This window comes from Notolepis coatsorum (genome assembly GCF_963971535.1).
Source record: "Notolepis coatsorum genome assembly, chromosome: 19".
In the NCBI taxonomy this organism is placed as follows: Eukaryota; Metazoa; Chordata; class Actinopteri; order Aulopiformes; family Paralepididae; genus Notolepis; species Notolepis coatsorum.
In genome coordinates, this window is record NC_140183.1 from 5,737,355 (window position 1) to 5,761,296 (window position 23,942).

General features: G+C 51.0%; 1 protein-coding gene across 2 annotated transcripts in view; it reads right to left on the reverse strand.

Moving 5' to 3' along the window:
* spag1b (sperm associated antigen 1b) overlaps positions 1-23,942 on the reverse strand; it is an 88,633-nt gene that overhangs the window by 9,184 nt on the left and 55,507 nt on the right. For both annotated transcript variants that reach the window (XM_084336528.1, XM_084336529.1), the window contains exons 14-17: positions 22,391-22,543; positions 17,937-18,094; positions 8,110-8,251; positions 3,780-3,906 (exon numbers count right to left, since the gene is read on the reverse strand). In XM_084336528.1, coding sequence (XP_084192654.1) covers positions 3,780-3,906; positions 8,110-8,251; positions 17,937-18,094; positions 22,391-22,543 — 580 coding nt within the window. The remainder of the gene's footprint in view (positions 1-3,779; positions 3,907-8,109; positions 8,252-17,936; positions 18,095-22,390; positions 22,544-23,942) is intronic.

Genomic DNA, 23,942 nt, shown 5'->3' on the forward strand with positions numbered 1-23,942 from the left:
AACTCTTCCTCTCCTTCCCTCCCTCCCTCAGATATCCACGTCTCCGAGCGGATCTCGGCCTGTCTGTCTGACCTCTCCGCCTGGATGACGACCAACCACCTCAAACTGAACCTAAGCAAAACAGAATTGCTCCACCTGTCGGCCAAATCCTCCCCCCTGACCAACCTTTCCATCACAGTCGAGAATGCAGCTGTGACCGCGTCCCCGACCGCCAAGAACCTTGGTGTTGTCCTCGACGACCAGTTGAACTTCTCTGCTCACATCGCAGCGACAACCAGAACCTGCAGATTCCTCCTGAGCAACGTCAGAAGGATCCGCCCCTTCCCGACAAAAGAAGCCACCCAACTCCTCGTCCAATCAACAGTCATCTCCCGCCTCGACTACTGCAACGCACTGCTAGCTGGCCTCCCGGCCACTGCCACCAAGCCTCTTCAACTCATTCAAAACGCAGCGGCCTGCCTGATCTCAACCGAAGTCGGCCCATGTCACCCCACTTCTTAGGGACCTGCACTGGCTCCCCATTGCTGCACGAATCCGCTTCAAGGCCCTCGACCTGGCATACCGTGCGGCAAAGGGAACCGCTCCCGCCTACCTCCGGTCAATGGTCTCTAACTACACACCCTCAAGACCCCTACGCTCTGCATCTTCTGGCCGCATCAGACCCACTCCTATCCAAGCTCCGGGAGGGTCATCAAAGAGAAGCCGCCTATTCTCAGTCCTTGCCCCACAATGGTGGAATGAACTACCCACCCCAGTTAGGACAGCCGAATCCCGTCCAATCTTTCGTCGTCGACTAAAGACGCACTTCTTCAACCATTATCTGAAATAATAATAATAAAAAATAAAAGAAATCTAACCCTAACTAACCTTACTGTCATGCACTTGTCCTAATAAACTAACCTACACTGTAACACGCAACACTTTAATGAATATTGTTACTCAGCTGATAGAGTTGTACCCTTCCTGATGGCTTGTCGTACAGAACTTGTAAGTCGCTTTGGATAAAAGAGTCAGCGCCCATGGCAAAAACGGGGAAATTACATTTGAGTTTTCAGACAAATAAGCAGGATTTCACATTTGATTATAGGACCATGTCTTACCCAAGGTACACAACAAACAAACTAGGCTCATATTGTTTAACGCTTCATCTCCCCTTTAACTACAAATGTGTTATTTTGACATCTGCATTGTTAGAATAAAAAAAAAAAAAAAAAAAACATGCAGAAAAAAGTTAGATGCCATTTAGTCCTTTACTGCAGTGGTTTCAGTCAGATAACTGTGTGACCTAAAATGCGTTGATGGTGTCAGATCAGCTGAGCCTGTGTTTCTGGATTAACCACTCTGTGGCCTTTGTCTCTGGAACAAAAGGTTCGCTAATCTTTGTGATGCAGGGATGTGTAAACATATTAGTAGTCTGAACAGCTGTTTGCTCCACACATCCCCCATCTCTCCTGTCTCTCCTCTTTCCTGTCTCTCCTCTCTCTTTTCTCTCCTCTCTCCTGTCTCTCATCTCCTTGTCTCTCATCTCTCCTGTCTCCCCTCTCTCCTGTATCTCCTCTCTCCTGTCTCTCATCTCCTTGTCTCTCATCTCTCCTGTCTCTCCTCTCTCCTGTATCTCCTCTCTCTGTCTCTCCTCTCCTTGTCTCTCATCTCTCCTGTCTCTCCTCTCTCCTGTATCTCCTCTATCTGTCTCTCCTCTCCTTGTCTCTCATCTTTCCTGTCTCTCCTCTCTCCTGTATCTCCTCTATCTGTCTCTCCTCTCCTTGTCTCTCATCTCTCCTGTCTCTCCTCTCTCCTGTATCTCCTCTCTCTGTCTCTCCTCTCCTTGTCTCTCATGTCTCTCTTCTCTCCTGTATCTCCTGTCTCTCCTCTCTCTCCTCTCCCTGTCTCACCACTCTCCTCTCTCCTGTCTCTCCTCTCCCTGTCTCTCCTCTCTCCTGTCTCTCCTGTCTCTCCTCTCTCTTGTCTCCTGTGCTGTATAATAACAATACATTTGAATCAGTCGCAAATCGCTTCCTGTTGAATGGATCAGATGCCGAACCTCTGCTCTGCTGTTTTGCACACGCCTCATTCGCCTTATAAGGAGCTGGCGGGGCATATCTGTATGCAAATGAATTGAGCACGAACGGGCATTTCAGTTTAAGAATGAGTGGGATTCATCATTCAACACACCTGGGATAGAACAGATTTGGACGTTAAGAACGGGTTGATGAATGCAGCGGTGGCTTTTCTTATTTTTCTCTTAACAGACAGACAGAAATATATAAGAGCGTATTGGTGAATGAGGCCCAGCGTTGTTTGACAGTTGGCCACGTTCCACAGCAGTGCGGGAGGCCTGCTGTCCTGGTGTGAAGCAGGGTAGGTTGACTCACCCTACAGCTAGGCCTCTTCACACTCAAACACCTCTTACATTTACACATAGGAGCTGTTGGCTCATGGCAGCTTCACTGGAGAAGTTGGGGTTAAGGCCCTTGTTACACAGACTGTTTTTGTGTTAGTTTTGAATACGTTTTGAATACGTTTGCTGTCCCTGTTAGATAGAAATGCCGTTTTGGCAGGAAACGTTTTGGCCCTACTGAAAACGCTAAATTGTGTTTCCGTTTTGGAAAAACGCCAAAAACCCGCCGACAACGTGTCGTGTAATCTGCGCAGAGCCGCTGTTGCTCAACGCCCATGCGCAGTAGATACCCACATCTGCGTGCCCTCACCAACGTCCGGTGACAACAGAGCTATAGCTGCAGCTACCATGTGGTGTCAAGTTATTGTTATAAGGACCCCAGTCCAAGCTACAACAGTCTGCATTCCCTTAACAATTGTTTGTATTGAGCCGTATTGTATTGTACCCATTCTGCAATATGTTAAATAAAGTTTACATCCATTCATTCTGCTAGCATTAACGATTGCATGAGCAACTGGCTAACGTGAGCTAACGTTAGCTACTAGACCCTGTTAGCTCAGAGCCCCTCTTTCAACATAACAAGCATTAAACAAAATGGCCCAGTCATCTATTCACTTTTGTTTAATACATGAGGCGTTGTCTCTAATGTTATCTAGCTACTGATAGCTCCCGATATCATCCTGGTGCTGGCTGGCTAACTAACGTTAGCTGCTAGCCACAATGCTATACTGTTATACTGGCATATTCCATTCACGTTAGCATGTAGCTAACAACATCAGCGATCTTTTTTGAGACTAAACTATCCGCTCTTGGTGGTCACTTGTGTTGATGTTAGTTTTGTTTCATCAACAAATCATCAACAAATGAGGCAGAACACACAGTGAATGTATCCGTTTTTGTTTATTGCACTTTATTTCTTGCTGAAAAATAATGCTTCATTGGCTAAAATGGCGGTGGCTTTTGAGATTTTGAACAGGATGTGGAGTGTCCTCATTCAAGTTCTGATTGGTTGAAAATTGCCTTCATGTTCGCCACCTACTGCCACCTACTGCTTTGGCATTGTACCACATCACTGTGCTCAGGTGACAAAACGAAAGTGCTCAGGTTGCAAAACGAATGTCTGACTCGCCTACTGCTACGTTGCGACCTGGAAAAGCGAAACTCATCTTCAAAACGAAACGAAAACATCAGTCAGTCTAACCGCAGCCTTATGCCTTGCTAATGGGCACCTCGTGGTAGTTGTTGAGGGGGGGTACACACATACACACACCATTCACATACAGTAGAGGTGCAACTTAAATTAAAATGTACACTGTTTACACAAGTGCTCCCTGATAATATAAACAAAGGTGTGAACCCTGCAGGTCCCGCCCCTCCTCACCTTGAGGCCCTTATTGGCCATGGCTCGTCTGTAGAAGGCCTTCTTATTGGTTGGCTCCAGCTTGAGTGCTGCGTCACAGTCTTGCTTGGCTTCAGCAAACCTCTCCAGCTTCAGATAGCACAGGGCTCTGAGGACACAGGGTTATATTAAACCTCTCCAGCTTCAGATAGCACAGGGCTCTGAGGACACAGGGTTATATTAAACCCCTCCAGCTTCAGATAGCACAGGGCTCTGAGGACACAGGGTTATATTAAACCTCTCCAGCTTCAGATAGCACAGGGCTCTGAGGACACAGGGTTATATTAAACCTCTCCAGCTTCAGATAGCAACAGTGTGAGCAGCTCGTCATTAGTGTAAACGTGACAAAAGAGCTCAGAAGATTAAATGAAATAAAAACCAACCATCCTTTGCAACATGGGAGAGGGTTGATGGGTTGAGATGTTTGCTTTCTCAATTGCAATGTATGTTTGGTAAAGTCAAGACGTCAATGTGTGCCATCAATGTTTATAAATTGATTTACAAATTGATCGACAAATGATGACAAACCTTCTTGAATGTAAAATCTATTTATAAACATTGATATCTAAGGTCACTTCAATAGAGCTCTTGATTGAGAGCAAGTGGCAAGTTCATTCTCTTTACATAGTGACGTCATAGTGATAACAGGAAATTCATTATCTTTACATGATAGTGATAACAGGAAGTTCATTCTCTTTACATAGTGACGTCATAGTGATAACAGGAAGTTCATTCTCTTTACATAGTGATAACAGGAAGTTCATTCTCTTGACATAGTGACATCATGATAACAGGAAGTTCATTCTCTTTACATAGTGACGTCATGATAACAGGAAGTTCATTCTCTTTACATAGTGACGTCATGATAACAGGAAGTTCATTCTCTTTACATAGTGACGTCATGATAACAGGAAGTTCATTCTCTTTACATAGTGACGTCATGATAACAGGAAGTTCATTCTCTTTACATAGTGACGTCATAGTCAGGACAATCACAGCTTAAAGCCACAGGATCAGACACAGTCACTACATAGCTTAGACGGCTTCTCAGTTACAGTGGGTGACAATATTGTCACAAGGAAAGATGAAATTACATACCTAGGTTCCATCCTAGAGGCAAATCTTTCCTGTGACAAAATGGCATCCAATGTAATAAAAAAAAGTCAACCAACGAACTAGATTCTTGTACCGGATCTCCTCTCTGGTAAACAAGAATACCCTGAAGACTCTGGCAGGAGCACTCATTCAAGGGTACTACGACTATGCTTGCACCTCATGGTACCAAAGCACCTCAAAGGCGCTAAAAACAAAATTACAAACATCACAAAACAAACTGGTCAGACTACTGCTTGACCTGACTCCTAGAACCCACCTCACCCCTGCCCACTTTGACAACCTAGGATGGCTTAGAGTAGACGACAGTGTACAGCAACTTGCAATGGGCCTGGTCTACAAGATACACTACACGACCAAGGTACCCATGTACATGTCAAAATACTTCCCAAAGGTCAGTGAATACCACGATCACAACACCAGAGGGAGCTCCACAAATCATGTTAAACCCAGATTCGGCTCAAACAAGGAACTAAACACGTTTCGCAATTATGCCACATCAATGTGGAACGCCCTACCCACAGCTGTAAAGGAATGTGAATCACTACCCACTCTCAAGGAGCACCTACGGGAGACTGCCATTCGAAACTGGCCCCTGTAAATGTCCTAACCCAGTAATACACAAGACCCTCTTCTTGGGACCAAGTAAGGTTTCGTCGATAATCCAATGTACAGTTACCCCCCACCCCACCCACCTCCAATGTACAGTCCCCCCCCCCCCCCCCACACGTTTCACTAGTTGTATGTACAACCAGGACTGTAGGTGTTTATACAGTGTGGCTTTGCACGCACACACACACACACACACTCTTTCAGCAACTACACACGCACACACACACACACTCTTTCAGCAACTACACACACATACACAATGGGAGCAAATGACTCATGTCAGCACCAGCACTTCCTCTATAGCACTGTTAACAACAATCTACCTGCTGAGAGAGAGAGAGAGAGAGAGAGACAGACAGAGAGAGAAAGAGACAGATAGAGAGAGACAGAGAGAAAGACAGACAGAGAGACAGAGAGAGTGAGAGGGAGAGAGAGATAGAGAAGGACAGAGAGAGACAGAGAGAGATAGAGAGAGAGACAGAGAAGGAGAGACAGAGAGAGGGAGAGAGAGAAAGAGACAGACAGAGAGAGATAGAGAGAAAGACAGACAGAGAGAGAGCGAAATAGAGAGAGAGCGAAAGAGAGACAGAGAGAGAAACAGAGAAATAGAGAGAGAGAGAGAGAAAGAGAGAAACAGAAAGAGACAGAGAGAAAAAGAGACAGAGAGAGAGAACGAGAAAGAGAGAAAGAGACAGAGAGAGAGCGATGGAGAGAGAAAAAGCATTGGCACAAACGTATTTCTACAAACGTCAAATGATAAAGGAGGGTAATTTGTTTGTTTGTTTGTGTATGAGTGTGTGAGCGTGTGTACGTGTGTGTAGTACAGTATAATGGTTGTTATCTGTGTGTGTGTGATTGAGAACACATGGTCTGGTTATAATTAGTCATGACAAAAGAAGAACACAGTGTGGTGAATGAGGCTAGCAGCTGTTTCCTGGGCTCCGCTGTTCTGTCGCACCATGTCAACAATACACACCCTGGCTGGACGCTTCACTGACTGACTGGCTGGACGCTTCACTGACTGGCTGGACGCTTCACTGACTGGCTGACTGGACGCTTCACTGACTGGCTGGACGCTTCACTGACTGACTGGCTGGACGCTTCACTGACTGACCGGCTGGACGCTTCACTGACTGACTGGCTGGACGCTTCACTGACTGACTGGCTGGACGCTTCACTGACTGACTGGACGCTTCACTGACTGACTGGACGCTTCACTGACTGACTGGCTGGACGCTTCACTGACTGACTGGCTGGACGCTTCACTGACTGACTGGCTGGACGCTTCACTGACTGACTGGCTGGACGCTTCACTGACTGACTGGCTGGACGCTTCACTGACTGGCTGGACGCTTCACTGACTGACTGGCTGGACGCTTCACTGACTGGCTGGCTGGACGCTTCACTGACTGACTGGACGCTTCACTGACTGACTGGCTGGACGCTTCACTGACTGACTGGCTGGACGCTTCACTGACTGACTGGCTGGACGCTTCACTGACTGACTGGACGCTTCACTGACTGGCTGGACGCTTCACTGACTGACTGGACGCTTCACTGACTGACTGGCTGGACGCTTCACTGACTGACTGGCTGGACGCTTCACTGACTGGCTGGACGCTTCACTGACTGGCTGACTGGACGCTTCACTGACTGACTGGCTGGACGCTTCACTGACTGACTGGCTGGACGCTTCACTGACTGACTGGACGCTTCACTGACTGACTGGCTGGACGCTTCACTGACTGACTGGCTGGACGCTTCACTGACTGGCTGGACGCCTCACTGACTGGCTGGACGCTTCACTGACTGACTGGCTGGACGCTTCACTGACTGGCTGGACGCTTCACTCACTGACTGACTGACTGGCTGGACGCAGCTAGACTGAGTGCTGTAGTGTCAGAGATACAGCTAGACTGAGTGCTGTAGTGTCAGAGATACAGCTAGACTGAGTGCTGTAGTGTCAGAGATACAGCTAGACTGAGTGCTGTAGTGTCAGAGATACAGCTAGACTGAGTGCTGTAGTGTCAGAGATACAGCTAGACTGAGTGCTGCAGTGTCAGAGATACAGCTAGACTGAGTGCTGTAGTGTCAGAGATACAGCTAGACTGAGTGCTGTAGTGTCAGAGATACAGCTAGACTGAGTGCTGTAGTGTCAGAGATACAGCTAGACTGAGTGCTGCAGTGTCAGAGATACAGCTAGACTGAGTGCTGTAGTGTCAGAGATACAGCTAGACTGAGTGCTGTAGTGTCAGAGATACAGCTAGACGTTAAAATGTTATATATATATATACCGTCTATAACAATATCCTAGTGTCATGTGTCTATAATGTAGGCTTGAACTTGTGAACCACCTGAAAATAACAGAGAGATTAAAAGAGATATTGAAAATACAACACTTCAGTTCATGAACAGAAACTGACCACGGATCAGATCTGTTTTTTTGTTGTTGCACAATTGTGAAATAATCACATGTACTTGCATTTCACACGTGTGGGTAACATCACATGCCACACATACTTGCAGTTCACAAGCGGCATAGAAAGCACGTGTTTGTTGTCACATGTGACTGCGAGGGAGCGCTCACCTGTTGGTGTAGACGGAACATTCTTCGGGCTTCAGCTTAAGGCATTCACTGTACTTCCCGATGGCTTCCTGGTGTTGGCCCTTCTTCACAAACTCGTTTCCTTCCTGTTTCAAAGACGTGAAACGAACTTCTGCTTTCCTGGCTGGAAGACATGGAAGAAGAACAGAGAGAGACGAGGAGGTGAGGGGGCGGAGCTACAGTGCCGACTGCTAGCTACATATAGAAGAAGTGAGGGCGGGGCTACAGTGCCGACTGCTAGCTACATATAGGTCACTCATAGCTATGAGGAACGTAAACATTTGGGGCGGCTAGGTGGCACAGTGGGCAAGGCGCTCGCCACCAACGCAGGAGATGCTGGGTTCGAGCCCAGCTCTCGGCGTTGCTACCAGCTTGGCTGGTCGTTCAGACTAATACAATTGGCAGTATTAGGGGGTGCGAAGCTGGTGGGTGGGGATCGGACGTTGTGGACAGCGACTCCTACAGGTCGGTTGGTGCGCCCCTGCGCAGTAGAATCAGGAAGCGACGGGGGCGGCGTGTCCCTCCCACGCAGACCCTCGCCGCTGAGAGATCGCGCTGTGCAGGTGAAAAGATGCGATGGCTGCCTCCTCGAGTACCGGAGGGGACACGTGATGCAAGGCTTCGTCCACATTGCAGCCGGCCAGCGGGAGGCATGGTCTAACAACGTTCGAGACAGGGGAGGGTAGAATTGGACAATACGAAATTGGGGACGGGAGAAAAATAGAAAATGGGGAGAAAAAGTAGATAAAAAAAAAGGAACGTAAACATTTAGTATGAGATAGATAGGGCGGCGTTGCTATGGGCTCACAGCCGTTGCTAGGGATTAGACTTTACAGCTGTGAGTTCTTCCGGTTTGAGTCAGACGAGGTCGCGACGGCGAGACGAATCACACCGATAGCTGAGCTGAGCTCCCAGCTCTCTGAACGAGGGTTGGTAGGGGGAAGGGGAAACCACGACCACAAGGACAGAGCTAGCTACAGGCTAACAGAACAGATAGCTACAGGCTAACAGAACAGATAGCTACAGGCTAACAGAACAGATAGCTACAGGCTAACAGAACAGATAGCTACAGGCTAACAGAACAGATAGCTACAGGCTAACAGAACAGATAGCTACAGGCTAACAGAACAGATAGCTACAGGCTAACAGAACAGGTAGCTACAGGCTAACAGAACAGATAGCTACAGGCTAACAGAACAGATAGCTACAGGCTAACAGAACAGATAGCTACAGGCTAACAGATAGGCCGCAACCACCGAGCGGGTATCGAGAGATGAATCTATTAATCTAGGTTCATTATTAGACCATCAAAGACTTTTCATTTTGTACGAGATGCTATGTTTATGAAAACAAACACCCTGCTGATAAAGAGATCATGTTTTCCAGTACATTCTTCTGTCCGGGTGCATTAACGGGGTGAACAGTGTTACAGCAAGTACGGGGGAAGGGTCGACTTCCAAGTGAGATAACCATCATCAACGACTAAAGACACAACGCAGAGATTTCACGGACGGTGATAACAATCAACGAGGAAGCCGTCAACACTGTAATCTTACAATTCCCAGGGCTACTGTTGGAAGGAAGAAGTGTCTTTTCAATAAACGAGACTCGACTAGAAAACAATTTCATTGATCTGGTGTTTTTGTCTTAGGAAACCTCCCACCAGGGACAGCACTTCCACAGCTTCCAACGCCCCAGCGCCACCATGTGGTTTAAAAAAAATATATATATATATATATTATATATTTTTTTGGCAGTGAAAACTTGGGGCCAGCTTAGAAACAGACACATCCTTGTCTACTACGTGACGCTCGGCCCTCCGTTCCTTTGTTCCACTGTGTGTGTTTTCGTTTTCAACGTTAAACTATTGTGCAGCCTCATACACTGTATCGCGCCCTTCGGACCCCCCTGGTGGAGACTCTGGAGAAAGCCCTGACGTCCTCTGTTTTAAACCCAAGTTGTTGTTTGTGTGTTGTTGTTTGTTTAACAACACACTCAACTTAGTGCAGAGCTCGGGTTGGATCTGTGCTGTGAAAAGTCCAGTCAGCGATCAGTCCCGGTTTAGCCTGAGGGCTAATCAATCAGCTCAATACAACGTGTCCCGGGAGGGGAACTGACTGCAGCAGCTTCACTCTCTCATTAGTCAGAGGTTAAAAATAAACCCCTGCAGCGCAGCACAGAGGGCCGGGAGAAAGTGCTTGGTCAGGGAGCTGGGCTGATGGAGAGGTGCTTCTTACTGGAGCCAGCCTGCAACACTGAGAGAGGGGGGGGGGGGGGGGGGGGGGGGAGCGGGGGAGAGAGGGGGGGGAGGGGGGAGGGGGAGGAGAGAGAGAGCGGAGAGAGACAGAGAGACAGAGAGAGGAGAGAGAAAGAGAGGGGGGGGGGGGGAGAGAGGGCGGGGGAGAGAGAGAGACAGAGAGGAGAGAGAGAGACAGAGAGAGGAGAGACAGGGAGGGAGAGGGGAGAGAGGGGGAGACAGAGAGAGAGATAAAGACAAGAGAAACAGAGAGAGAGACAGGGAGGGAGAGAGAGAGGGAGATAAAGAGAGAGAGACAGGGAGGGAGAGAGGGAGGAGAGAGGGAGGGAGAGATAGATGAGAGAGAGAGGGAGGGAGGAGGGAGGGAGGGAGGGAGGGAGGGAAGGAGGGAGAGAGATAGATGAGAGAGAGAGGGAGGGAGGGAGGGAGGGAGAGGGAGAGCGAGGATGAGAGTGTATGTGTGTGGGTATTGTAATAGCAGTGCTTGCAGTCCATGAGGCCTGAAGGTGACTCAGAGACGATGGCCAGTGATGAATATAGAGCAGAAGGTTTTCTACAAACCGTGAACTCACTGAGCCTTGAAATCAACTGACACTGTGCCAGTAGAGGATCACAGCGATTACAGAACTGCTGCGCGCTGCTGTCTATAGTGCCCTCACCCTCCTGTCCTCTCTCACCCTCCTGTCCTCTCTCACCCTCCTGTCCTCTCTCACCCTCCTGTCCCCTCTCACCCTACTGTCCTCTCTCACCCTCTCACCCTCCTGTCCCCTCTCACCCTACTGTCCCCTCTCACCCACCTGTCCCCTCTCACCCTACTGTCCTCTCTCACCCTACTGTCCTCTCACCCTCCTGTCCCCTCTCACCCTCCTGTCCCCTCTCACCCTCCTGTCCCCTCTCACCCTCCTGTCCCCTCTCACCCTACTGTCCCCTCTCACCCTACTGTCCCCTCTCACCCTACTGTCCCCTCTCACCCTACTGTCCTCTCTCACCCTACTGTCCCCTCTCACCCTACTGTCCTCTCTCTCACCCTCCTGTCCCCTCTCACCCTCCTGTCCCCTCTCACCCTCCTGTCCTCTCTCTCACCCTCCTGTCCCCTCTCACCCTCCTGTCCCCTCTCACCCTCCTGTCCCCTCTCACCCTCCTGTCCCCTCTCACCCTACTGTCCTCTCTCACCCTCCTGTCCCCTCTCACCCTACTGTCCCCTCTCACCCTCCTGTCCCCTCTCACCCTACTGTCCTCTCTCACCCTACTGTCCTCTCTCACCCTCCTGTCCTCTCTCACCCTCCTGTCCTCTCTCACCCTACTGTCCTCTCTCACTCTACTGTCCCCTCTCACCCTCCTGTCCCCTCTCACCCTACAGTCCTCTCTCACCCTCCTGTCCCCTCTCAACCTCCTGTTCTCTCTCACCCTCCTGTCCCCTCTCACCCTCCTGTCCTCTCTCACCCTACTGTCCTCTCACCCTACTGTCCCCTCTCACCCTCCTGTCCCCTCTCACCCTACTGTCCCCTCTCACCCTACTGTCCTCTCACCCTACTGTCCCCTCTCACCCTACTGTCCCCTCACCCTGTCCTCTCTCACCCTACTGTCCCCTCTCACCCTCCTGTCCTCTCACCCTCCTCTCTCACCCTCCTGTCCCCTCACCCTGTCCTCTCACCCTACTGTCCCCTCTCACCCTCCTGTCCCCTCTCACCCTACTGTCCCCTCTCACCCTCCTGTCCCCTCTCACCCTACTGTCCCCTCTCAGCCTACTGTCCTCTCTCACCCTACTGTCCTCTCTCACCCTACTGTCCTCTCTCACCCTCCTGTCCTCTCTAATGCTACTGTCCCCTCTCACCCTCCTGTCCTCTCTCACCCTCCTGTCCACTCTCACCCTACTGTCCCCTCTCACCCTCCTGTCCCCTCTCACCCTCCTGTCCCCTCTCACCCTACTGTCCTCTCTCACCCTCCTGTCCTCTCTCACCCTCCTGTCCTCTCTCACCCTACTGTCCTCTCTCACCCTCCTGTCCTCTCTCACCCTCCTGTCCTCTCTCACCCTCCTGTCCACTCTCACCCTCCTGTCCCCTCTCACCCTCCTGTCCCCTCTCACCCTACTGTCCTCTCTCACCCTCCTGTCCCCTCTCACCCTACTGTCCTCTCTCACTCTACTGTCCTCTCTCACCCTCCTGTCCTCTCTCACCCTACTGTCCTCTCACCCTCCTGTCCCCTCTCACCCTACTGTCCTCTCTCACCCTCCTGTCCTCTCACCCTCCTGTCCCCTCTCAGCCTCCTGTCCTCTCTCACCCTCCTGTCCTCTCTCACCCTCCTGTCCTCTCTCACCCTCCTGTCCCCTCTCACCCTACTGTCCCCTCTCACCCTCCTGTCCTCTCTCACCCTACTGTCCCCTCTCACCCTACTGTCCTCTCTCACCCTACTGTCCTCTCTCACCCTCCTGTCCCCTCTCACCCTCCTGTCCTCTCTCACTCTACTGTCCTCTCTCACTCTACTGTCCTCTCTCACCCTACTGTCCTCTCACCCTCCTGTCCCCTCTCACCCTCCTGTCCCCTCTCACCCTCCTGTCCCCTCTCACCCTCCTGTCCTCTCTCACCCTACTGTCCTCTCTCACTCTACTGTCCTCTCTCACCCTACTGTCCTCTCACCCTCCTGTCCCCTCTCACCCTCCTGTCCCCTCTCACCCTCCTGTCCCCTCTCACCCTCCTGTCCTCTCTCACCCTACTGTCCTCTCTCACCCTACTGTCCTCTCTCACCCTCCTGTCCCCTCTCACCCTCCTGTCCCCTCTCACCCTACTGTCCTCTCTCATCCTACTGTCCCCTCTCACCCTACTGTCCTCTCTCACCCTCCTGTCCTCTCTCACCCTACTGTCCTCTCTCACCCTCCTGTCCTCTCACCCTCCTGTCCTCTCTAATGCTCCTGTCCTCTCTCACCCTACTGTCCTCTCACCCTCCTGTCCTCTCACCCTCCTGTCCTCTCTCACCCTACTGTCCCCTCTCACCCTACTGTCCTCTCTCACCCTCCTGTCCCCTCTCACCCTCCTGTCCCCTCTCACCCTACTGTCCTCTCTCACCCTCCTGTCCTCTCACCCTCCTGTCCTCTCACCCTCCTGTCCCCTCTCACCCTCCTGTCCTCTCTCACCCTACTGTCCCCTCTCACCCTACTGTCCCCCCTCACCCTACTGTCCTCTCTCACCCTACTGTCCTCTCTCACCCTCCTGTCCCCTCTCACCCTACTGTCCTCTCTCACCCTCCTGTCCCCTCTCACCCTACTGTCCCCTCTCACCCTCCTGTCCTCTCTCACCCTCCTGTCCTCTCTCACCCTCCTGTCCCCTCTCACCCTACTGTCCCCTCTCACCCTCCTGTCCCCTCTCACCCTCCTGTCCCCTCTCACCCTCCTGTCCCCTCTCACCCTCCTGTCCCCTCTCACCCTACTGTCCTCTCTCACCCTACTGTCCTCTCTCACCCTACTGTCCTCTCTCACCCTACTGTCCCCTCTCACCCTACTGTCCTCTCTCACCCTCCTGTCCTCTCTCACCCTACTGTCCTCTCTCACCCTACTGTCCTCTCTCACCCTCCTGTCCCCTCTCACCCTCCTGTCCCCTCTCACCCTCCTGTCCCCTCTCACCCTCCTGTCCCCTCTCACCCTACTGTCCTCTCTCACCCTACTGTCCTCTCTCACCCTCCTGTCCCCTCTCACCCTCCTGTCCCCTCTCACCCTCCTGTCCCCTCTCACCCTCCTGTCCCCTCTCACCCTACTGTCCTCTCTCACCCTACTGTCCCCTCTCACCCTACTGTCCTCTCTCACCCTCCTGTCCTCTCTCACCCTACTGTCCTCTCTCACCCTACTGTCCTCTCTCACCCTCCTGTCCCCTCTCACCCTCCTGTCCCCTCTCACCCTCCTGTCCTCTCTAATGCTACTGTCCTCTCTCACCCTACTGTCCTCTCTCACCCTCCTGTCCCCTCTCACCCTACTGTCCTCTCACCCTACTGTCCTCTCTCACCCTACTGTCCTCTCTAATGCTACTGTCCTCTCTCACCCTCCTGTCCCCTCTCACCCTACTGTCCCCTCTCACCCTACTGTCCCCTCTCACTCTACTGTCCTCTCTCACCCTACTGTCCCCTCTCACTCTACTGTCCTCTCTCACTCTACTGTCCCCTCTCACTCTACTGTCCCCTCTCACCCTACTGTCCCCTCTCACCCTCCTGTCCTCTCACCCTACTGTCCCCTCTCAGCCTCCTGTCCCCTCTCAGCCTCCTGTCCTCTCTCACCCTCCTGTCCTCTCTCACCCTACTGTCCTCTCACCCTACTGTCCCCTCTCACCCTCCTGTCCTCTCTCACTCTACTGTCCTCTCTCACCCTCCTGTCCTCTCTCACTCTACTGTCCTCTCTCACCCTACTGTCCTCTCTCACTCTACTGTCCTCTCTCACTCTACTGTCCCCTCTCACCCTACTGTCCCCTCTCACCCTCCTGTCCTCTCTCACTCTACTGTCCTCTCTCACCCTCCTGTCCTCTCTCACTCTACTGTCCTCTCTCACCCTACTGTCCTCTCTCACTCTACTGTCCTCTCTCACTCTACTGTCCTCTCTCACCCTACTGTCCTCTCTCACCCTACTGTCCTCTCTCACCCTACTGTCCTCTCTCACCCTACTGTCCCCTCTCACCCTACTGTCCCCTCTCACCCTCCTGTCCTCTCTCACTCTACTGTCCTCTCTCACCCTACTGTCCTCTCTCTCACCCTACTGTCCTCTCTCACTCTACTGTCCTCTCTCACCCTCCTGTCCCCTCTCACCCTACTGTCCTCTCTCTCACCCTACTGTCCTCTCTCACCCTACTGTCCTCTCTCACCCTACTGTCCCCTCTCACCCTACTGTCCTCTCTCACCCTACTGTCCTCTCTCACCCTCCTGTCCCCTCTCACCCTACTGTCCTCTCTCTCACCCTACTGTCCTCTCTCACCCTACTGTCCTCTCTCACCCTACTGTCCTCTCTCACCCTACTGTCCTCTCTCACCCTACTGTCCCCTCTCACCCTCCTGTCCTCTCTCACCCTACTGTCCTCTCTCACCCTCCTGTCCCCTCTCACCCTACTGTCCTCTCTCTCACCCTACTGTCCTCTCTCACCCTACTGTCCTCTCTCACCCTACTGTCCCCTCTCACCCTACTGTCCTCTCTCACCCTACTGTCCTCTCTCACCCTCCTGTCCTCTCTCTCACCCTCATGTCCTCTCTCACCCTACACCTGTCCCCTCTCTCACCCTACTGTCCTCTCTCACCCTACTGTCCTCTCTAATGCTACTGTCCTCTCTCACCCTACTGTCCTCTCTCACCCTCCTGTCCTCTCTCACCCTACTGTCCTCTCTCACCCTACTGTCCTCTCTCACTCTACTGTCCTCTCTCACCCTACTGTCCTCTCACCCTACTGTCCTCTCTAATGCTACTGTCCTCTCACCCTACTGTCCTCTCACCCTACTGTCCCCTCTTACTGTCCCCTCTCCCTGTCCTCTCTCACCCTACTGTCCTCTCACCCTACAGTCCCCTCTCACGCTTGGAAGCTTGGAATTCAAACCATTTGAAGGTGGGTGTACCACTACAGGCTTTTAAGTAATTTAAGTAAGTTAAAATTAGGAGGGTTGCATCTCGATTCCGTTCAGTAGCACAAAGGAATGGAAGCGGACATGGATCAGCTAGCCTAGCTTAGCACAAAGGAATGGAAGCGGACATGGATCAGCTAGCCTAGCTTAGCACAAAGGAATGGAAGCGGACATGGATCAGCTAGCCTAGCTTAGCACAAAGGAATGGAAGCGGACATGGATCAGCTAGCCTAGCTTAGCACAAATGAATGGAAGCGGACATGGATCAGCTAGCCTAGCTTAGCACAAATGAATGGAAGCGGACATGGATCAGCTAGCCTAGCTTAGCACAAAGGAATGGAAGCGGACATGGATCAGCTAGCCTAGCTTAGCACAAAGGAATGGAAGCGGATCTGGATCAGCTAGCCTAGCTTAGCAAAAAAGGAATGGAAGCAGATCTTTTCAAATAAATGAGAAGCATGTTTACATTTTTGGAGTGTTACATTTTTTTTAATAATAAAAAACAACGTATATCGAACCAAACCGAAAACCGTTGATACGAACCGAACCGTCGATTTTGTGAACCATTCCACCCCTAAATATTAGCGTTAAACATTGCACTTCAAACTGGTTCTCACTCACACATTCTGAGTGAAAGACTCTACAGACGGTTTCATTGTTGCTAGGTAACAGCTACAACCACAGTTACCTTTCTGTCGGGTTAGTTCAGGTCAAGTGTCAAACCAAGTGTTCCTTCATTAACCCTTTCACTCAAGAGGACATCTTCTCTCACCACAGTGACACCAGTAATTTACTCTGTCTATTCTATTTGACTAACTATTTTATTGCACTGCACTATTTTACTCTCCGTCTATTCTATTTTACTAACTATTTTCTTGCACTGCACTATTGCACTATTTTACTCTGTATATTCTATTTGACTCTTTTTTATTACTGTCTATTTTCAAACTGCCATAGAATCAAACCGTAAACAAAGAGGCCTATTGGGATGTTAGATCCTGATGAGACCTTTTATTTGTGGTCGTACTCAGTTCTTGGTATCGGTGACAGTCTGTGCAGAGTACATGTACTTTAAATAAATGGCTGCATTTATATAACAGCTTTTATCCAAAGCGCTTTACAGTTTGTTCCTCACATTTGACCCGTTCACTGACACATCCACACACCGACGGGAGCAGTTAGGGGGTTAAGTGTCTTGCTCAAGGACACTTCCGACACTTCAACACGCTGCCCGGGAATCGAACCGGGAACCTCAGGATTACCAGACGACTGCTCTACCTCCCGAGCCACCGTCGCCCCCCGCCCCCCCACCTTCTGGCAGTCAGACTGTCCTACAGCACAAACCCCCACCCAGCCGGTACTCCCAGCGAAGGATCTGTAATAAATACTATTCAACCCAGGTCGCGTCTATACTTCCCACAAGCAAGTTGTCCTTCCGCGTTGCTCTGATTGGCCACTGACGTTTCTGGTCATGTGACATGTGCGCCAATCGCGTGACGAGCAGTGTCTTAGCCCATTTCCGCGTCGAACAGCCTGCAAACGACCTAACGCCTAGTTTATCACTGGTTAAGCTTAGGCGACTCTTTCGAAGTTGGTTATGGTTAGAGTATGGAATCAGGGCTGGTGTTCTATCGCCCCGCTCTAAGACAAACTCTAACCTTAACCAACTTCGAAAGAGTCGCCTAAGCTTAACCAGTGATAAACTAGGCGTTAGGTCGTTTGCAGGCTGTTCCGAGGCGGAAATGGGCTAAGACACTGCTCGTCACGCGATTGGCGCACATGTCACATGACCAGAAACGTCAGTGGCCAATCAGAGCAACGCGGAAGGACAACTTGCTTGCGGGAAGTATAGACGTACCCAGGTCAGTCATGAGCCCAGTGATGATGTCAGGAGCACATGACGCACATGAGAGACGCGCGCGCGCACACACACACACACACACACACACACACACACACACACACACACACCTGCGTCAGTGGCAGCCTTCTCTGCGCGGGCCTGCTGGACCTCGGCGCTGGGCGGTTCCTCCCAGCGGTGCTGTTGGGCGGAGAGCGGGACCAGGGGGATCTGAGGAAGCTTGTCTCTCCACTCGGGACCGTCCTCCTCGATCAGCATCCGTGTGATCCTGGAGCAGAGGGGGAGCAGGTCACACAGTGTCTGTCGCTCTCTCATCCTCCCTGTATCTGAATGTCTTTCAGTCTGTCTGTCTCTCTCTGGTCTAGACCGTCTTATTGCACCATGTCGACCAGATGAAGGATTTCTCAGCTGAAACTAAAGACCAGCGTTGAGTTGACCCAGCAGCAGGCCATCTGCAGTCACGACACATGTTGAGAGCTCACGGAAACACATGCATTGTTTTTATTAAAAATAAACATACCACCTGAAAATAGTTTAAAAATAAATAGCTATTTGAATACACGATAGTGGCTTTAAATGCAGAGGGGGAGCTTCCGAGTTTAAACGGAAGCTTTCCTTTTGCATCAAAAGCAGACGTTAAGGCGCCTTTCAAAACCAGCCTCTTCTTTTAACAACACAACCACATGACCTGACGCTCATGGGATCTTGTGACTCAATGTGTCATGTGACCACAGAGCAGTCACAGTGTGGTGTATTATGTGTCATGTGACCACAGAGCAGTCACAGTGAGGTGTATTATGCGTCATGTGACCACAGACCAGTCACAGTGAGGTGTATTATGCGTCATGTGACCACAGAGCAGTCACAGTGAGGTGTATTATGCGTCATGTGACCACAGAGCAGCCACAGTGAGGTGTATTATGTGTCATGTGACCACAGAGCAGTCACAGTGAGGTGTATTATGTGTCATGTGACCACAGAGCAGTCACAGTGAGGTGTATTATGCGTCATCATGTGACCACAGAGCAGTCTGATCCAAAAAAGGTACCATTGGGTACCGATACAGAATTCCAGGAACTGGTACCGGTACCGTTACCGGTTGACACGTGAACGGTACCCGGCCCTAATGAATACACCTCAAATGAGTATACCTGACATCACAACAGATGGAGACCATTGAGATCTAATGTTGATGTCACAACAGATCATAGAGACCATTGAAAGCTATACATTTCTAAAATGTTACGATAGGATTTTAGTAGGGCTGTCTTAAATAAAGTGTAAAAAGAAAATAAAAACTTTATTTTTTTGCCTCCAAAATGCATCTCCAAGGGAATATCACTTGGAGTTGTACACGACGGCGACGCCACACAAAACATTAATAAGGCTATGCCTATGCTGCTATGACTAATGTGTTACCAAGTTGGCTAATTTAATTGTAATCATCTGCTTTTGTAGGTGCATTGTCTGATATAATTATAAATTAAATATAATATAATTGTTTGCTTGATAGACGAAGGTTGCAACATAATTATGTAATGTCATGTCTTTAGCTGTGAGAGCAGCCCCACTGCACCCAGGCAGCGCAGCCGAGTGAAACCTTGTTGGCTGCGTCACAGTCACGAAAGGGGCTACTTAATTAATTAATCCAATCCACTTTATTTATAGAGCACATTTAAAAACAACAAAGTTTACCAAAGTCCCACAACATAAGATAAAAAAAAAATGTTTTTTATAATTAATATATATATATATATATATATATTTTTTTTTAAGCTTCGAATTAAAACCGAAGCTCGGCCCCGAAGCTTCGATTGCCAAAAAAAGCTTCGAAGGTCAGCCCTAGCTTTTAGAGAAAACATTCCAAAGAGCTTCCAAGGGTTAAAAGAGTGTGAAATTAATGCCCTATTGCCCTGTAAAGAACCCCATGTGACCCGGACCGCCCAGCCAGGTGAAGGGGCCGCGTGACGTAAGACAGAGCAGGAGTGACACGCGGCCAGGAAGCCTTAATTAGCTCGTGGCTGGAGCCATAGATATCTATAGAACACTAGATAGCTTAAGGCGGAGTCACCAGCGTCACTGAACCGCCGCCATCTTGCGCAGGTCAGCCTTGAGTGAGAGTGAGTGAGCTGCACAGACAAAAATACTCATAACTCACTGAAATATTGACGGATTTACAAACGGGTTGGTTTGCTATAAACATCAAAGATGTAGTTATGATACTGCATACTTATAAAAAAAAATTTAAAGATGTATTTTTTTACAAACCGCTTGAATCATAGCCACGTTAATAATGCTTGTAATAAACCAAACCGTTTGTAAATCCGTCAATATTTCAGGGGGTTATGAGTATTTATGTCTGTGCAGCTCACTCACTCTCACTCAAGGCTGACCTGCGCAAGATGGCGGCGGTTCAGTGACGTCGCTCTCCATTGGCCGGCAGTGCGGGCAAGCTATCTAGTGTTCTATATATATCTATGGCTGGAGCCGCCAGTGTGAAGCTAAATCGGTTAGCCGCTAATCAGACCGACCGGCCGTGTGTCTCTCTGGACACTCGTTCCGTCCTCAGCCTCACGGTTCATCGTTTGGTCGTTCACTGACTGGAGCGGACACACGTTCCCTCCTGAGCAATTCAAAATCCTAATATAGTAACTGGGTCTCTGCGGGACAAAAAGTCCTTCTAATAAAACCTATAATTATTTTATTCAACAACTAACAACAGTGACCTATATAGAGCTGCTGGTCGCAGACTTGTCAAAACAGCTCGTAGAACCGATTCAACCCTTTTGCCACCTTGTATTTCTATCCCAGGAATGTAATAATAATATCAGCCCACACCCACAATATCAAATACATTTCCCAAACTGATACAATAACACATTAATAATGTCTGGTCTTGCATCTACACAGTACATCCTGCCCTCTGCTCTGTGTATATTACCCATGCCCACATGTACACAGTACTCGTCTCCGTGTATATTACCCATGCCCACATGTACACAGTACTCGTCTCCGTGTATATTACCCATGCCCACATGTACACAGTACTCGTCTCCGTGTATATTACCCATGCCCACATGTACACAGTACTCGTCTCCGTGTATATTACCCATGCCCACATGTACACAGTACTCGTCTCCGTGTATATTACCCATGCCCACATGTACACAGTACTCGTCTCCGTGTATATTACCCATGCCCACATGTACACAGTACATCCTGTCCTCTGCTCGGTGTATATTACCCATGCCCACATGTACACAGTACATCCTGTCCTCTGCTCGGTGTATATTACCCATGCCCACATGCCCACAGTACTTGTCTCCGTGTATATTACCTCCCATCCCTAAGAACCAGTGTGGAGAGCGCTGTATTGTGGGGCCCACAGCCTCATTCCCCTCTCTGCCCACTCAGTGCCCTCTTCCTCCTCCCTGCCCGCTCAGTGCCCTCTTCCTCCTCCCTGCCCGCTCAGTGCCCTCTTCCTCCTCCCTGCCCGCTCAGTGCCCTCTTCCTCCTCCCTGCCCGCTCAGTGCCCTCTTCCTCCTCTCTGCCCGCTCAGTGCCCTCTTCCTCCCCCCTGCCCGCTCAGTGCCCTCTTCCTCCTCCCTGCCCGCTCAGTGCCCTCTTCCTCCTCTTCCTGCTCCCTGCCCGCTCAGTGCCCTCTTCCTGCTCCCTGCCCGCTCAGTGCCCTCTTCCTCCCCCCTGCCCGCTCAGTGCCCTCTTCCTCCCCCCTGCCCGCTCAGTGCCCTCTTCCTCCTCCCTGCCCGCTCAGTGCCCTCTTCCTCCTCTCTGCCCGCTCAGTGCCCTCTTCCTCCTCCCTGCCCGCTCAGTGCCCTCTTCCTCCTCCTTGCCCGCTCAGTGCCCTCTTCCTCCTCCCTGCCCGCTCAGTGCCCTCTTCCTCCTCCCTGCCCGCTCAGTGCCCTCTTCCTCCTCTCTGCCCGCTCAGTGCCCTCTTCCTCCCCCCTGCCCGCTCAGTGCCCTCTTCCTCCTCCCTGCCCGCTCAGTGCCCTCTTCCTCCTCTCTGCCCGCTCAGTGCCCTCTTCCTCCTCTCTGCCCGCTCAGTGCCCTCTTCCTCCTCCCTGCCCGCTCAGTGCCCTCTTCCTCCTCCCTGCCCGCTCAGTGCCCTCTTCCTCCTCTCTGCCCGCTCAGTGCCCTCTTCCTCCTCCCTGCCCGCTCAGTGCCCTCTTCCTCCTCCCTGCCCGCTCAGTGCCCTCTTCCTCCTCCCTGCCCGCTCAGTGCCCTCTTCCTCCTCTCTGCCCGCTCAGTGCCCTCTTCCTCCCCCCTGCCCGCTCAGTGCCCTCTTCCTCCCCCCTGCCCGCTCAGTGCCCTCTTCCTCCTCCCTGCCCGCTCAGTGCCCTCTTCCTCCTCTCTGCCCGCTCAGTGCCCTCTTCCTCCTCCCTGCCCGCTCAGTGCCCTCTTCCTCCTCCCTCTTCCTCCTCCCTGCCCGCTCAGTGCCCTCTTCCTCCTCCTCCTCCTCCTCCTCCTCTTCCCTGCCCGCTCAGTGCCCTCTTCCTCCTCTTCCTCCTCTTCCTCCTCCTCCCTGCTGCCCCCAGGGCAGGTGGTACCTGTTGACGCTGTCGTGCGCCGCCTGCACGCTGCTGTCCACCTGCAGCACGGTCTTGTAGTCGCCGTAGGCCGTGCGGTATCGCTCCAGGGACTCGTGCGCCATGGCTCTGCGGAGGAGGGGCTTCAGGGAGAAGGGCTGCAGCTCCAGCGCTCTGGGGGTTAATAACAGACATGAGGTGGTGAGACAGGAGGAGGGGCTTCAGGGAGAAGAGCTGCAGCTCCAGCGCTCTGGGGGTTAATAACAGACATGAGGTGGTGAGACAGGAGGAGGGGCTTCAGGGAGAAGGGCTGCAGCTCCAGCGCTCTGGGGGTTAATAACAGACATGAGGTGGTGAGACAGGAGGAGGGGCTTCAGGGAGAAGGGCTGCAGCTCCAGCGCTCTGGGGGTTAATAACAGACATGAGGCGGTGAGACAGGAGGAGGGGCTTCAGGGAGAAGGGCTGCAGCTCCAGCGCTCTGGGGGTTAACAACAGACATGAGGTGGTGAGACAGGACCACAATCTAGTTCACCTTCATACAAGATGTGTCAGCTAGCCTATCACACCAGTCTGTCTGTCTGTCTGTCTGTCTGTCTGTCTGTCTGTCTGTCTGTCTGTCTGTCTGTCTGTCTGTCTGTCTGTCTGTCTGTCTGTGTGTCTGTCAGCTAGCCTATCACACCAGTCTGTCTGTCTGTCTGTCTGTCTGTCTGTGTCAGCTAGCCTATCACACCAGTCTGTCTGTCTGTGTGTGTCAGCTAGCCTATCACACCTGTCTGTCTGTCTGTCTGTCTGTCTGTGTCAGCTAGCCTATAACACCAGTATGTCTGTGTCAGCTAGCCTATCACACCAGTCTGTCTGTGTCAGCTAGCCTATCACACCAGTCTGTCTGTGTCAGCTAGCCTATCTCACCAGTCTGTCTGTGTCAGCTAGCCTATCACACCAGTCTGTCTGTGTCAGCTAGCCTATCTCACCAGTCTGTCTGTGTCAGCTAGCCTATCACACCAGTCTGTCTGTCTGTCTGTCTGTGTCAGCTAGCCTATAACACCAGTCTGTCTGTGTCAGCTAGCCTATCACACCAGTCTGTCTGTGTCAGCTAGCCTATCACACCAGTCTGTCTGTGTCAGCTAGCCTATCACACAGATTACAAAGATGAATCAAAGGTTGGCTTCAAACGTGGAGGCAGCCATGTTTAATACAGAGAGGAAACACTGGTATTGCCGCCCATTTCAAGAATTCACAAATGTTTTTTGGCCCCATTTGTGAGCATGCACCACTACTCTCTCCTGCAGACTGAAATCAGAGGTAGCCCTCAAATCTGTGATGTCATCACCTAGATGTCAAATCTGGGATTACTCCATTATGCAACGAGTGGGGCAGTGACTTTGAGGAGCCATAACACGTTAAGAGATGCATCGTTCTCACACCTAAATGAGGTTTATATTCTAGTATTACCAGCAGGTCTGAACCTGAATTTAAACCTTATTTGGGTGCGAAGGTCATCATCATTTTATGGCCACACAAAGTCAGGGCCACAATTATTGACAGCACTACACAGGAATAATATTAAGTGAAT